The sequence below is a fragment of the Poromitra crassiceps genome (genome assembly GCF_964638095.1).
Source record: "Poromitra crassiceps genome assembly, chromosome: 9".
Classification (NCBI taxonomy): domain Eukaryota; kingdom Metazoa; phylum Chordata; class Actinopteri; order Beryciformes; family Melamphaidae; genus Poromitra; species Poromitra crassiceps.
The window spans coordinates 23,255,579-23,272,770 of record NC_139630.1 but is presented as its reverse complement, the minus strand read 5'-3'; the positions used below and the strand labels follow the sequence as shown (position 1 = coordinate 23,272,770).

At 45.7% G+C, this 17,192-nt stretch overlaps 2 protein-coding genes across 2 annotated transcripts in view; one reads left to right on the top strand and one right to left on the bottom strand.

Moving 5' to 3' along the window:
• Positions 1-17,192, bottom strand: part of LOC310782079 (serine/threonine-protein kinase PAK 6-like) — a 217,573-nt gene that overhangs the window by 109,322 nt on the left and 91,059 nt on the right. The window lies entirely within an intron of this gene.
• The window catches only part of LOC310782217 (centrosomal protein of 170 kDa protein B-like), a gene marked incomplete at both ends in the record, with an annotated part of 61,878 nt that continues 56,962 nt past the window's right edge, over positions 12,277-17,192 (top strand). Inside the window, 1 exon segment of the mRNA XM_083642899.1 lies at positions 12,277-12,387. Coding sequence (XP_083499025.1) covers positions 12,277-12,387 — 111 coding nt within the window.

Here is a 17,192-nt window from a genome sequence, read left to right as displayed (position 1 = left end):
CCAATCAGAAAGGACTCTGTAGGAAGACAGTCAAAGAGCAACTACCAGGACAACATAGTTCACACACTGAACTGCAAATCCCCAAAATGGCGACGATTAGTTTAGGTTTAATGTAACAATACTGCACATACATTTCTTTCATATATACATTTTTTTTTATCTTATTGTATATAGTAATGTAAATGTTTAACTCATTGAGTGCCAATGACGACAATCGTCGTCAATTCGAATACTAGCGTAGAGTGCCAATGACGACGATTGTCGTCAATTGCGTTTTTTGACGGTGGGAGGTGGATCAAAAAGCCTATTACATCTCCTGTAAAATTTTGGGGCATGTTGAATGTGTATAACCTATTTTACCGACCCATTAGGTGGCAACAGTGCTCTCCAGATTAGAGAAAGTTGAGTAAAAACAGCAGAAAAAGTCCTGATGAAACCATTCTCATGAGAATGGTTTGGCTTTTCGCTGTCGCGCTGGGAGCCGGCGCACAACGGTGGGGGGCTCCGAAAATAGACTCTGGGTGCAGCACACTTTGAAACGCGCAGCAGAAAGCCCAGAAAGCCCAGAATCGGACGCAGCTTCATCCCAGCTCACAACCGAAACCCCAGAAACGAGCGAGCCCGATCCAGACTCCCCCGACGAGCGGCCGCCATCCGAACGTGGATCCGCAAGCAGCAGAGACTCGCCTGACAAGCACTGCAGCAGAGCGAGCAGAGCCACCAGACACACACCCACGGAGGAGGAGTTTGCAGTAGAGGGGGGTGGGGGTGCTGTTATATTGAAGGAAATTACTGTTCAGATGTTTCAGGTCAGAAAATATTAGCTTCAGAGTCAGTGATTTGCTTGAAATGCTTCATTTCACAAAAGGCTCATTATCTCAGCTTCTAGATGGAAACGCCTGTTTTTGCTGTTTTTGACCTATCTTCTCCGGCTGATAACTAAAGAACGGAAAATGATATCAATAAACTTTTTTTTGCTGCTGATACAATAGAGTATCATCGTTCTTTGTGCGTGTTCGGTGTTTACATAGTAATATCACACAATATTCTGTGGGCCTCGAGAAATCACTGAAAACGCTCTGAAACTCTGGCACTGGGAGCGTCCGTTCTCCAAAAGTGGCTGGCACTCAATGAGTTAAGGGGTTAATATCTGAAAATGCTCAAGGGTACTCACCGGGCACCCTCCTGTATTTTGAATAGGTACCCCCAAACTACAAGAATCAGCAGAGAAAAAAACTTTATCCGACGAAGCGAGGTTCAACCCCATGGCTCCCGGACTATAGTGAGCCTACCACTGCTGGCTGCCACAGTGTACTCTGGGCCTCAGAGCACCATCTAGTGGGCGGTGGAGGCAGTGGTGCTGCCAAACTGTTGATTTGTTTTTTTCTCCTGTAATTTACAAAGCCACAGTTATTTTTATATCTAGTGCTCGAAAAATTGTAAGCTATGTTTTTCTCTCTATCAGAAGTGGGTTACAAAAGGTAGTGAACATCTGCTCTAGAATAGCCTACATTATTATTATTATTATTATTATTATTATTATTATTATTATTATTATTATTATTATTGACAAATCCCCTCAAGCAGAGGTGAGTCGGTGACGTCATCTCAAATAAGCTCATGAAGCCGCTAGCCGCGCATCGGATCCGGTTGATTGACCCATGAATTGAACATGAATGAATGAATGAATGAATGAATGAATGAATGAATGAATGAATGAATGAATGAATGTGTCGTTATTTCAGCTTCATGGATGTCTGATCCGCTTCTGTGCGTTTCTGTTTCCACAGCAAAAACAAACCAGCAGGTGAGCGTCAAGCTACAATCACTTGTTTTTCGCTTAGCCCGGAAACCACTCGGTCTTCAAAATAAAAGCGAGTTAGCATACTTGTCATTTTTGAAAAAACAGGCCTATAAGAAAAAGACAGCAATCAACCCAGAAGTACTTGGAATGGAAGTCTTGGATACATCATAATCAATAGAAACAATTAACAATACATAAAGTATGCATTGCAAATATGTCTATAAATGTAGCTAAATTATGGTAGGCCAGAGGTGGTAGCCTACCACTAAGTATAGGCTACATTGCCTAAATACTAAAATCATTACGCTATTTATAGTTATCATGTTTTTCCAATGGAATTTGATGGGCAGGCCGCAGGCAAATAACAATTGTATTGCATAACATAAAGAAAAATATATTTTTAAGCAATTTTTGTCTTTCTTTCTTTCTTTCTTTCTTTCTTTCTTTCTTTCTTTCTTTCTTGTTTAGCCTTTTTTGTTCTCGTCTGTGTTTCTTTTTTGTGCGCTGCCATTTTGGCCAGGTATTCTTGCTCAAAACAGAGATAATTGATATCAAGTGACTACATGGTAAAATGAAGGTTAAGTAAAATAAATAAATAAATAAATAAATAAATAAATAAATAAATAAATAAATAAATAAATAAATGTATAAATAAATAAATAAATAAATAAATAAATAAATAAATAAATAAATAAATCATATTTTATTTTGAATGTACCGCCCGTCTAGCTCCGGTCTATGCGTGCTCACCACGTGCGTCTTGACTGGTGCGTCAGCAGCCTGCTGGTCCAGTCGGTGTGTGCGTGTGTGTGTGTGTGTGTGACAGTGACTGGTGGAAGCCACAGAGAGAGAGAGATGCCGTAGCACCAGCAGCAGCCAGCGAGCATCCAGACTGCACACCGAGCGACTCGTCCAGCGGATTCTACTGTGTCCTCTGCTCTGTCCTCTCTCCACCTGCCGCTCTGCTCCACAGGCCGTCTCTCTGCCTCTTCATGCTGGGCTGCAGCCCCGCGGAGGGAGCGGCTGTTATTCCGCGGTGAGCAGCGCATCTGGAGCCGAGGTAAGAGAGCCACAGCCTGGGCGTGACAGAGCACAGAGCAGCCTCCAGCCTGGAGACAGCAGCTCCGTCTGCTCTCCTCTGCCCAGGCCGAGGTAAGAGCCTCAGCCTGGGCGTGACAGAGGAGCCTGCAGCCCGGAGCTCCGCTGTCTGGTCCGTCTGGTCCTGTTCTGCAGAGAGACCGTCATTTTAAACAATGCAATGTGTTTTTTACCATAGACGTAAATGTGTTTTGACCCGTGATGTGGACTGATGCTGGGAGGCCTGCAGCAGCTATAGAGGCCTGCCGACACGCCAGATGCATCGTTTAATTCATCATAATGCTGTAATGTGAAACCCGAGGCTGCTGCTGTTGTTATTATTATGGGCTGATTATATACTCAGAATACAGCTGTATGCCCAACAATAAGCCTATACCTGTCTGTATATAGGCCTACATACATCAAATTCAATATAGCCTATACCACTCTATCTCTGTCTGTATATAGGCCTACATACATCAAATTCAATATATAGCCTATACACATCTATATGTGGAGACATGCACACTATAGCTACATAGCCTAGAAAAGCAGACATGTCTGTAGCCTATGCTATAAGTAGACCTATCTATACAGTATATAAATATAGCTACAGTAGCTACACCGCTACAGTATGTAGACCTCATCTATCTCTGTATACTCTGTACCTCGGTACCTAGATAGCTATAAGTCTGTAGGCTACCATACCTCTCTATATGTAGCCTACTGTACCTATATATCTCTGTCTATAGAGCTTGTCACGCCGTGTTGCATGTTGGGACGGGAGGGGCGCCATGTTTGTTGAATACCTGAAGCGGAGACGTTAGTGGTCTTCTTCTCGTTGTCCACATACATGACACGACAACCTCTATGCTGAGATCGAGAACAATGCGTGACGTCAACTCCGGCTAGGCACTAGCTCTATATAGCGTTGTTGTCCGATGAAAACCACGCATCATATTTGTGATTGTGACTTTTGGCAATGTGTATTCTCCTCTATCTACTGTCACCTTTTTCAATGGCTTCAGAGCCTTTTCATCCAGGCTGTGGTGTGATGCTGGGAGGCCTACTGCCAGGCCGGTGTCATGCCAAGTTTTGCACCCCCGCCGCCAAATGCATCCCCACCTCACGGGAGCATATTGTAATGATTTATACGGAAACTTAACTGTTTACAAATGATATAATTGTCTGGGTAGACGTGATCTCCAGGCCAGGGGGTCTGTCCTGGCTCATGGAGACCGACTTTGATGCATTAGATCCGCGTGGAGGTGACTTCCATGCTTGAGGCTCTCTTCTGGCTCGTGGAGGCCGACTTTGGTGCTTAAAATCCGGCTACAGGTGACCTCGAGGCCTGGGGTCTCTCCTAGCTTTATGGAGGGGGAGGCAAGTCTCGGCGGTTTGTACCTGCCGAGATTTGCATCCCTATTTTTAAGTTGAAACAGCCCCAACATGTGGTGGGGATGCAATTCTCGGCGGGGGTGCAAAACTCGGCATGACACCGGCCTGTAAAGACATTTAAACCATTTTAAACCCTATATAGCTCATCCCTAAGAAAAACACACTTAAAATAACAGCCAAAATGAATGAATGAATGGCTCTTCAACCATAAGTCCTATATTATGCATATTTCTGGTCTGCTTTGATAAGAAGCTATAAGAGATATGAATCAAGTGAAATCTATTACCGTCCCATGAGTAAATGGAGATACAATAAAGGGAAAATCATATTTTCATCCCCGCCTAGTATATAATCTAAGTTTAAGACCATATCACCAAGATCCTATAGTATACTGTAGATCGGTGATTCTCAACCTTTTTCATATCAAGGACCCCAATTCAGTCCACATTAGAGCCACATATCCCTATTGGATGAGATGTTGTCTCTTGTAACCAAATCTGAGAATATTCTATATTATCAGATCTTATTTTGTCCACAATTCCATGACTACCTGTATTGTAGGTATATTATGATCGCAGCGACACTATGATCAAGACAGTCATTCTTCTACCTTCTCTCACTGTGTTCACTTCTTCTTATCAATGAATTAATGGTGCAGTTTAACTATTCATCAGTTTGCTGGGGACCCCCTGGAATGCCCTCAAGGAGCCCTGGTGGTCCCCGGACCCCACGTTCAGGACCACTGGTATAATATAATAATGCAACTGAGTGTGTTCTCCTACTCATCGACTACGACTCCAACTGTACATTTGATTGTAGTGCCACCACCAATACACTGCATGTATCCACCAAGATACCATCACCTCGGAATGAGATGTTTGGAGCGGGGGAGTCTGGTGCAGCGCACAGGTCCTAGACCTGGTGAGACGAGGGAGGAACCCGGCCGGGTGGCAACCCACAGAGCCCGGTCCCTCTACGTACCAGAGCCCTCCCCCCCCCCCCCCCCCCCCGGTCCCGGCAGAGTAGTTCCGGAGCAGCGGATTGAGTGGCCCTGACCACGTGACCACCTTCGACCCTTCCTAGAGGGCTGACCGTGGGTAGCTACTGGGACGTAAGTTGGGGCTTGGCCAGCCCCGCCTGAGTCACCTGGGCGAGGGTGTATGATGTTGCGAGACCCGAAACATCCTATGACCCCAGGGTACATCACTGAAGATACGTCCCAGTTATGCATCCATGCAAAAAAATCTTTATTTGATGAAAATACAGCATTTACAATTCTGGAGGACTGACCATGTTGACTGTTACATGTTGACTGTTACATGTTGACTGTTACATGTTGACTGTTACATGTTGACTGTTACATGTTGACTGTTACATGTTGACTGTTACATGTTGACTGTTACATGTTGACTGTTACTGGGAATTTGACTTGAGGATGATAGATGTAAAGTGTTTTAGCCTGACTGTGCAGTGTGAGGCTCTCATTAGACAGACAGAGGCCCGTCACACACATCAGATGCAGCCTTTCATTCAGTTGCATTAAATGCTGTCATGTCAGACTGTTCTTATTATGGGTGGGCTGGTCCCTGTAGGCTGGTCCCTGCCTCCCTGTAGGCTGGTCCCTGCCTCCCTGTAGGCTGGTCCCTGCCTCCCTGTAGGCTGGTCCCTGTAGGCTGGTCCCTGGCTCCCTGTAGGCTGGTCCCTGTAGGCTGGTCCCTGCCTCCCTGTAGGCTGGTCCCTGTAGGCTGGTCCCTTGCTCCCTTTAGGCTGGTCCCTGTAGGCTGGTCCCTGGCTCCCTGTAGGCTGGTCCCTGCCTCCCTGTAGGCTGGTCCCTGTAGGCTGGTCCCTGGCTCCCTGTAGGCTGGTCCCTGTAGACTGGTCCCTGGCTCCCTGTAGACTGGTCCCTGTAGGCTGGTCCCTGCCTCCCTGTAGGCTGGTCCCTGTAGGCTGGTCCCTGCCTCCCTGTAGGCTGGTCCCTGTAGGCTGGTCCCTGCCTCCCTGTAGGCTGGTCCCTGTAGGCTGGTCCCTGCCTCCCTGTAGGCTGGTCCCTGCCTCCCTGTAGGCTGGTCCCTGGCTCCCTGTAGGCTGGTCCCTGTAGGCTGGTCCCTGTCTCCCTTTAGGCTGGTCCCTGGCTCCCTGTAGGCTGGTCCCTGTAGGCTGGTCCCTGGCTCCCTTTAGGCTGGTCCCTGTAGGCTGGTCCCTGGCTCCCTGTAGGCTGGTCCCTGTAGGCTGGTCCCTGGCTCCCTGTAGGCAGGTCCCTGCCTCCCTGTAGGCTGGTCCCTGTAGGCTGGTCCCTGCCTCCCTGTAGGCTGGTCCCTGGCTCCCTGTAGGCTGGTCCCTGTAGGCTTGTCCCTGCCTCCCTGTAGGCTGGTCCCTGTCTCCCTGTAGGCTGGTCCCTGTAGGCTGGTCCCTGCCTCCCTGTAGGCTGGTCCCTGTAGGCTGGTCCCTGGCTCCCTGTAGGCTGGTCCCTGTAGGCTGTTCCCTGCCTCCCTGTAGGCTGGTCCCTGGCTCCCTGTAGGCTGGTCCCTGCCTCCCTGTAGGCTGGTCCCTGTAGGCTGGTCCCTGGCTCCCTTTAGGCTGGTCCCTGTAGGCTGGTCCCTGGCTCCCTGTAGGCTGGTCCCTGTAGGCTGGTCCCTGGCTCCCTGTAGGCTGGTCCCTGCATCCCTGTATGCTGGTCCCTGGCTCCCTGTAGGCTGGTCCCTGCATCCCTGTATGCTGGTCCCTGGCTCCCTGTAGGCTGGTCCCTGCCTCCCTGTAGGCTGGTCCCTGCCTCCCTGTATGTTGGTCCCTGGCTCCCTGTATGCTGGTCCCTGGCTCCCTGTAGGCTGGTCCCTGCCTCCCTGTAGGCTGGTCCCTGCCTCCCTGTATGTTGGTCCCTGGCTCCCTGTAGGCTGGTCCCTGCCTCCCTGTAGGCTGGTCCCTGCCTCCCTGTATGCTGGTCCCTACATCCCTGTATGCTGGTCCCTGGCTCCCTGTAGGCTGGTCCCTGCCTCCCTGTAGGCTGGTCCCTGCCTCCCTGTATGTTGGTCCCTGGCTCCCTGTAGGCTGGTCCCTGCCTCCCTGTAGGCTGGTCCCTGCCTCCCTGTATGCTGGTCCCTACATCCCTGTATGCTGGTCCCTGGCTCCCTGTAGGCTGGTCCCTGCCTCCCTGTAGGCTGGTCCCTGCCTCCCTGTACGCCAGCCAGACAGGCAGCTGGGCCAGCAGGTGAACGTGATGTGAGTCATGTGACTGGTTTGACTGGGATGTGACTGGTTGGACTGGGATGGGAAACTGGCTGACGCGCCGCAAGGACACAGTCAGTCAGGTCAAGCCTGGAGGCGTAGACAGACTGGACTCTAGCTATAATGTCCATACAGAGTGTACCTCATTATGAACCTGTCCCTCAATACATGTATATCCCCATTAGATCCAGACAGAGTATTGAGCACACAGGCCTAGAACTCTATACTGTAGCTGTTCCTCAATCATAAGGTTCCTTCCTCGGCAGGACGGGTCCTTGCTAAGCCAGTGGTACACCAATCAAACATCTGCGTTTGTCTGTGTTATTTGTCTGACATGGGCTTAAGTCACGTCCTACACGGGGCATTCACGAGTCTTTACTCACATTCTAAGAGCAAACGTTTTGGAACAGGCTAGCGAGTGCGCTTGATTGCATCATGGTTCCAATGTCACCTGCGCGAAAACACAACAAAGGAAGTTGACAGAGCTAGCTAGCTAGTTAGTTAGGTAGCAGGCCAGCTAACAAACTTAGCTCAGCTTAGCTCAGCTCAGTTAGCCCAACGTTACTGAAGCTTCTAGCTTATTAATAAACCATTTGGCATTAAAACGTTTGGTGGCACGCTAAAGTGGTAACAATTAATTTACGATGCTCGCCATTTTTAAAAGACCTGGCAATTCGTGTGCAAAGAATTGTGGGTACTTTACATGCGCTGAGGATACACACATGCATCCTGGAAATGTCCTCTCTGCTGAAGACACAGTCCTTTGTAGAATTTGAAGATTCAGCCGTTTGAGGATCCTTTCTTGACATTGAGAAAGAGTTTATACATACCACTGTACTTCTGTATTACAGTAGGGCTGCGATGAACGATTATTTTCATTATTGATTAATCTGACGATTATTTTCTCGATCAGTTGTTTGGTCTATAAAATGTCACAAAATGGGGGGAAATGTGGATCGCTTTTTCCCCAAAGCCCAAGATGACATCCTCAAATGTCTTCTTTTGTCCTGACCAACAGCTCCACAACCCAAACATATTCAGTTTACTGTCATAGAGGACTAAAGCAGCCAGAAAATATTCACATTTAAAGTCGAACTGAACCCGTTCGTCACGTGCATAATGAGTCCGTTTCAGACTGAAAACATAGTTTGTCTAAGATGACAGGTTGAGAGGCGGGTCATAGTATCATGTCGATGATTTTATTTGACAATTCTGGGGACTGGATTGGGCTTTGGCCAATCCTGGCGTGTTCCGCCTCCAAATCGAGTGGGATTCAGTCGTGTTGTGGCGCTCCCCTCGGGAAGAGCCTTTTGACGGGAGGAGTGGAGCTCAGCGAGCCGCAGGCAGCCAGCTGCCTTCGTGTTGCCGAGCAGAGAGTGCAGCACGTCGGCCTGGAATCTCCGAAGTGCAACCCCTGACAACCAAGCTCTCGGATGCGCGCGCCATTATCGCTGCTATAACGATACGATATCCCTGGAATGCGCGTTTTAACGAGCCAGTTACATTTCTTTGCATTCTTAGAGATTATAGTTTTTGTTTTTTATCCATGTTTCTAACAATTGGCCAAGTTAGTAGTTAGTTTATGGGATAGGAATTCTGCCAGATGACAGGCACTAGGCGCCATTTTCTACTTCATTTGGAAGAGAAAATTATCCTGAAATGAAGATTTGATTGACAGCTGCATGTCGTGATATGATTGGTTGAAATGGGGTAGAAATTTGATAGTACTAGGTGACGTCAGCAAACTGTACATTACTGTTATCAATGAAATCTTGAAAAATGAACTTTTGATGTGAAAAAGTGTGAAAAACTAAAGAAATTAGATTGTTGTGATTTGTTTTGCATACATTATTAAATAGGTGCACTGCATACCCAGGTATTTGAACTAAAAGAAAAGAAAAGTCATTTTTGGGTTCAGCTTTAAGACTGACTGGTTCGACTTTAACTCATTCACCGCCAAAGACGTCTTTGACGTCTTATCAGAAATAGCCATCCACGCCAAAGACGTGTTTGACGTGTTTTTGTTTTTATGAGTGCAGCGCGTAGTTGAAACACTTACCCAGCCTCTGACATGTCATCTGGTCCCTATCCTCAAAGGGTAGCCGACAGCACGTTATCAAACACATACCGCAGCTGTTGTTTGAAACGAGGAAGAAGGAGGAAAAGAGGAAAAACAGAGAAACGCGCTTCCTTGTACAGAGGAAAAAACACCATTGAAACGCCTCTCGGCGCGCTGCACTGCTGCCTTGCTGCAGGGCGAACCTGGATTGCCTAGTCAAACCCATGACGAACATGATCGATCCGGTTCCAGCAGCGCCTGGTCCCAAAGCCAAGCCGCGGACCCGTTCCTGTGTCGTGTGACTCGTGTCGCAGCATTCGTCCCACTCCCAGCCCGAACGAGAGGAGGAAAACGAGCAGCAGAGGAGGCAAAACGCTGATGGGGAAGGAGGGGGAAGGAGGTGCGATCTAGCTGCAGGCAGCTGTGGACAGAACTCTCTCTCTCTGTGTGTGTGTGTGTGTGTGTGTGTGTGTGTGTGTGTGTGTGTGTGTGTGTCTGTGTCTGTGTGTCTGTCTGTCTGTCTGTCTGTGTGTCTGTCTGTACACTCACTCACACTGAGCAAACTGTATTGTTGAATGTAAAAAAAGCACTTCATATATATATATATATATATATTTTTTTTTTGTCATTTGTGTCATAATGAATAATATTTACATGTCTGATGTCAATACAGTTCAAAATAAAAGAATTGAGAGCGAGTTCTGCATGATATTGTGTGCTGTACATAAATGCCATTTTCTGCAATTTCTTTTCTCAGAGAGACATTTTGGGTGAAAACAGGGTGTATATAAGTAAGGGTTAATGCACGACGAGGTGTCCATTATCACTTTTTAAGGGACGACGTGGAGGCGTGAACCGTCCGAGGCGAAGCCGAGGATGGTTTGCCTCCGCGAAGTCCCTTAAAAAGTGATAATGGACACCTCGAAGTGCATTAACCCGCTTATACCATGGTCACTTGCCAAAGAAACAAAACAAGACCATTCATTTATATTTCCATGCATTTTGCAATCAAAATCTAGTTTTCATAACCTTGAATATGAGTTGAGAACCGGCGAGACAAAATAGTCCCCTCGAGATTAGGCTATCATGGGATAAAATGGCTGCTTAGTTTCTACACCTGGCACAATTCTAGAATCAAGCTAACTAATAATTTGGCCAATTGTAGCCTATGTAACAACATACAAAATAAAACGGCAATGTCTAAGAATGCAACGCCATGTAACTGGGTCGTTTAAACTCGCATTCCAGGGAATTGCGTTAACGTCTGCGGGTCTTATAAGACGTAAATGGCGCGAGGCAGGAGCAGAGTGAAAACTATCTGCTTTCAGTATGTTGGAGTCCAAAAAAAACTGCTTGTTTTGCCATCTGCGGGAAGGCTCAAACTGTCAATAGTGTTTGGCAACATGGAAACGACTCTATACATGAGTATTATTCTCCAGGGTTTACTGTGGGACAGAGAAAATGTGCGTATGAAGAGGCGAGAGGAGAGAGAGAGAAAGGAGGACAGCACAGCGCTGTTGACACACACAGTGCAAGCTTCCCTGCTCCTCTCTCTCTCTCTCTCTCTCTCTCTCTCTCTCTCTCTCTCTCTCTCTCTCTCTCTCTCTCTCTCTCTCTTTCCTCGGCTGTTCACGCCCATTTTCTCTGTCCGGAGAGTGGCTCATAATGGCTCAGAGCCGGCTTCTGTCAGGGGAGGGAAATCTCCGAAACGAAAATCAAAATTGTAAATAAGAGTTATTTTTGATAAACTGAGCACACAGGGGTGATTTAAATACTTACTTTGACCGAGTCATTTTTTTTCCTCAACTTAGAAAATTGTCATATTAACCCTTAACGGGGGTATAGAGCTCAAACAGCTCTCTTGATACCACACTGTGAAACTATGGCGCATTGATATGAACGGTGAACAGACCATTTAGCTAGGTGTCCATTATCACTGTACAATATCACTTTTTAATGGACACCTTGCAGCCAATCAGAATCGAGTATTCACCCAGACCATGGTATAAATGGCTATAAGTAGAGTACAGAACATGCTAAAAGCTCACTTTTTTTTCCTGGTGAACCCAGAGACGTACATCTTCATTTTGAGGTATTGCAAATCACTCTGGTGCTAATAGATAATTTACTGTGGGTCTTGAAAGATGACCAACAATTATGAAAATCTTTGGCCTGTGCTAAATATTGGCAGTCCTAAACTGGCGGTGAATGAGTTAAGAAGCTGAAACCAGAGAATCTTTAGTATTTTCACTTTAGTAAAATCACTGTAAACCACGCCCTCTCAGGGGTTATTGCTTAAAGGCCGGCTTTACCGTGGGGAATATGAATATATATTAATTCTTAAAAAATCTTAAATTTCGAATCCGTTGAAATTTTTGAAATTGCTTGTTCACAGCCAGAGAAAAAAATAAATGAAAAAAAAAAAAAAAAAAAAAAATTGGGCCAGGTGACGCGTTTCGCGTCGAAACGCGTCACCCGGCCCATTTTTTTTTTTTTTTTTTTTTTTTTTCTCTGGCTGTGAACAAGCAATTTCAAAAATTTCAACGGATTCGAAATTTAAGATGTTTTAAGAATTAATATATATTCATATTCCCCACGGTAAAGCCGGCCTTTAAATAAGGAAAGTGTTGAAGGGTGCCTCTCTCTGTCCCTGTCCCAGGATGCTCTGGGGTTTCTTCCTGTGAAGATGAGTGTGACATCATGCATGACATCATGCATGACATCATGCGTGACGTCATGGTTCCTGGTGAGCAGCTCGGGCACGCGGCACCGCCTCCCCCGAGAGATGATCTTCGTCGGCAGAGAGGACTGTGAGCTCATGCTACAGGTTAGACACACACACACACACACATGCACACTCACACATCCGCACGCACGCACGCACGCGCACACACACACACACACACACACACACACACACACACACATCTGCACGCACACCCACACACACACACATGCACACACACACATCCGCACGCGCACACACACACACACACACACACACACACACGCACGGACACACACAAACACACACACACACACACACACACACACACACACACGCACACACACGCACACCTCACCACACCACATACTCTGTAATGCAGATATAGGTATTGGTGATACATGGATTGTTTCTGTGTAGATTATCAGGGACTTTAAATGTGTTCTTTTCCATTTTTATTTATTAATCAGAATCAGATTTATTTCCTCCAGGTACATTTTCACAGACTTGGTGAAGTTGGTGCAGTGTGATATTATACCAGGCTGTTCTCATTCACTGTGAGAAAGAAGGAAACAAAGCCCCCCAAAAATGCTATATATACACACAGTATTTACAATAAGTGTGGTGACCATAGACTCTATAAACAATATGGACATAGCCACCGTCACCCATTGGTTTGTGAACTCCCGTTATGAAGCCTTGAGTTTGACATTTTCACCGTCACTATTGTGGAGCCAGTAGCAGCTAGCGTGAGACCAGGGCGTTCCTACAGAGCCGCAGCGCCGCCTGCTATTGGTCCGTCATTAACTGCATGATCACTGGACAGGCGACCTGTCAATCACACCTCAAAGCATAACCTGCTTTATGGTCTTTATGACTCTAAATGGAACCATACTTACTAAATGAACATCAGGCTGTATTGAATAACACTTGAAACTAGTGATAAAGACCATCAACTCATTAGGAAAGTGTTTACTGAGGTCATAAATCAAGTGAGAAGTAGGGTCATTTTCTCCTTGACTTCTATACAATCAGACTTCTCTTTGCAACCAGTGGAGTTGCCCCCTGCTGGCCATTAGAAAGAATGCATGTTTAAGGCACTTCCCCGTTGGCTTCACTTTTCAGACCCGGAGGTTTCCGCTTGGTGCTGACTAATGGCTCATTTATATTCCATTTTCATACATAAATAGATGCGTCCGTTTCAAACGTTATTATCGTCACTGCCTACATACTTCCATCCATCTTTCACGTTTGTATCGTGTTAAGAAATACATCCACCAGTGGGCAGTAGAGAGTCAAATGTATGAGTGTGTGTGTGTGGTTTTGCTGCATTTCATGTGTATCCGTAAGCTTTCAGAGGACGGACAGAAAACGCACGAAATGAACGCAGAGTACGGACAGAAGGCTATGTCTGTCTCCGTCTCCGTCTTTAACGTAGAGTATAATTGGGCCTTAAGGCCACATTTAGACTGCCTGGTGACCTCATTCTGATGTTTTGCTCACATGTGGCACATATCCGATATGTGTTATGAAAGTGTAAGCAGGACAAAAGCACATGGAATTAGATATTCTCAGATCAGATGTTCTCAATCATATGTGGTCACATTCAATCAATCATATGTGGAAGTAAATCAGATGTAGAGCTGTCACTTTTTAATCGAAATTCGAATGTAACTTCGAATGTGGGGGAGGGGGGGGGGGGACGTTCGATATGTAATTGACCCATCCGAATTAAAATAATAATAATAATAATAATATTGTTTTTTGCGGCGGGGGGATTTTTTAAATATGTAATCCATTGATGATCCAGCAGAGGGCGCTCCGCTCTAACAGCTTGACCTATCAGGTGGACATGTCTTGACACAAGTTGTTGTTTGATGAGAGACACAAGACAAAATGTGGCCGATGCAGACAACAACAAAGCCAGGAGCGGACAACTGCTCGTTAAGACATCAAAGAGAAAAGATGACTATCTCTCATGTAAGGTAATGTAACTTTTATGGGGCTGCGGGGGAGCACGCAATTAACCAATTAACCAATTAACTTCGGATATATTCGAACAAATTGAGGGGCAATTAAAGTTAATTCGAATTTTTTTGGGGAAAAAGTGACAGCTCTAATCAGATGTGAATCGGATATCTGCCAATGCGACTGTCATCTAAGCGGACAGATCGGATATTGCCTATCATTGCGAGTCGCACGTGACTGAAAATTCCATGTGTGTGTGTGTGCGTGCGTCCTCTTGCATTTCCAGAGGCTGTACTCAGCTGTTTGGCTGACTGCTGTCCGTTCCCACCATACGAAGGCTTTATTCAAAACACCTCCTGGAATTCACCAAATGATTCTGTATCCAAACACAGCGCTATTTTATAACTCCAACTGTCTCCAAATAACACACCTTGCATTCATAATCTCGTTTACTTTCGCTTGGTCATTCTGCGATTATAGGTGTCAGTTTCTTAAATGTCGGAGGTTCATTTATACAGCCCGTTTATTTGATAGGCTATAGAGTACCGCAGGGATGACGCATTTTTTGTAGGCTTATCCAGAAATCGCCGCCATTTTGTTTCGTCAGTGGGAAAGTCTATGGGGTTTTAGAATGGGCATTTCACTTCAATGCATAAAATAAGGTCTGTGCTTCGCAAAAGTTTACGGGAACGCAAATTTGGGTTCAGCATGATCCTCTTCACAAACGTGAATAACTTTTATGCCTTTTGAAGCGTTTTCTAAAAATCGCGTAAAAAAAAAAAAAAAACGCATTTACGTTCCAAAAGTCATAAAAGTTATTCACGTTTGTGAAAATTATCCTGCTGAACCCACATTCGACCACAGACCTTATTTTATGCATTTAAGTGAAATCCCCGTTCTAAAACACCATTCACTTTTTGCCTGACGAACCTGGAAGTATACTTCTGGACTCATTCCTGCGCTTCTCTATTTATTTTGCTCTCTGCTTCATAAGGAAACTGCTTGTGCAAAGTAATCCCGCAAAAAGGTGGTTTGGGTTGATCTAATATTAGAAACAGAGAGTTTACCATGCAGCCCTTTGCATGTTTAATATCAGCACGAGGATTTAATATTTGTTTCATATTTCTGGACGTGGTGTGGTGAGCAGGGTGGAGGATTTTAGGGGCAAGGCCATCTTGAGCGAGACCACTGACACAACTGACAGTAGCAGGCTGCTAGCAGGGCACTGGCAAAGTGGCCTTAGGGGCATCACGGCCAGAGGGAGGGGCAACGGAGGCCATGGCCTCCATGGTCTCCATGGGTCTCCACTCCAGGTAATTCCCACCCTGGTGGTGGTGAGTCTGTGATGCTCCAGTGTGTTTATTTGTTGTTCTCTCCTGTGGTGTCCCCTATAATATCTCTACAATATCCCTGTAGGGACTTGCGCTGCAGAATGTGCTCCTTAATAAGGAGGTCATAGTGACCTGCGGTGCTTAGTGGCTTGCGTAGCCTACTTAACCAAACCCTCGTGTGAGCATGCAGGTTGTTTCCAGTGTTAAGCAGTGTAAACACACAGCTATCAGATATACTGTGGGCCACTTTTAAAAGTCCATGTAAGCAGAAGGTCAACAAAATCAGATCTAGGCCACAAAGTCAGATCCGGGCATCAAGACCCGCAGTGTAAATGCAGCCCAAGTGGGTCAGGGGAGGAGGAAGTGGGCGTGGCCCCAGAGCAGGGGACACTCTGATGGTCAAAGAGACAAACTGAATTTGTGACAGATATTTTTACCCTTGTGACGGGAACAGACAGAGGGGTGTGTGTGTGTGTGTGTGTGTGTGTGTGTGTGTGTGTGTGTGTGTGTGTGTGTGTGTGTGTGTGTGTGTGTGTGTGTGTGTGTGTGTGTGTGTGCGTGTGTACAGTCCCTCTGGTTATTGAGTTAGCTGCTGTTAGCATTAGCGCTGTCATGCGTCTGTAATTCAGAGGAGAGTGTTTACTGACGAGAACCACTGCCAGTCTCCCTCTGCAGCACAAAGTCTCTTTACCAGCGGAAGAACAAGCATCTTTGTGTCAGCTACTTAATAATAATAATAATAATAATAATAATTATAATAATAAGCCCTTTCATACAAGAAATGCAGATCAAAGTGCTTTACAACAAAGAAATGACATACACCAATGACTACGTTTACATGCACACAATATTCTGGTTCTTGCCCATATTCGGAAAATGACAATATTCCGACTAAATAAATAATCCACTAATATTCCCGTTTACATGCAGCCGTAGCTCGCCCTCCCTGACAGTTTTTCTGACAGTTATTCTTACCAGCATCACTTGGTCCATTTCAGGAGTTTGCTGCTGGAAAGTTTGGCGTTGCGATATTTGCACACCTTTCATAAAAAGTACGCTAGTAGCCTAGGTTATTACCTCGCAGGCTCGCAAGCACTTTGGACTTCCGTGCGCACCACTCTCTCTTTAAATATCTCTCTCTTTAAATCGATGTTTCTCATCTCCTCCCAATCAGAAATGTGGGCTTTTCTTTTCGCATGCCAGAGATGATGGATTATTATGATTATATCGCCTCTTCTAGCTCTTTCTAGCACACATCAGTTGACAGGAAACATGCGTCGCAAACTGCGGTAAAAACCCTGATTGAGACGCATATTCCGAATGTGCTGTATACATGATCAAAGAATCCTCCTAAAACCTGAATAATACTGGAATAACCCAGATGTCTTAATCGGAAAATCCTAAATTCTGAAAAAGGGCAAATTCGGAAAATGCAACTGGAATATGCTGTTTACATGACCCTTATCAAATTCAGAATATTGTCATTTTCCGAATAATAGTGGAATATTGTGTGCATGTAAACGTAGTCAGTGTTTCACATAAAAAGAGTTAACATAGAAGCAGGGATAGAATTCCATGATAGATGTAAAATAAGATCAATATGTCTAT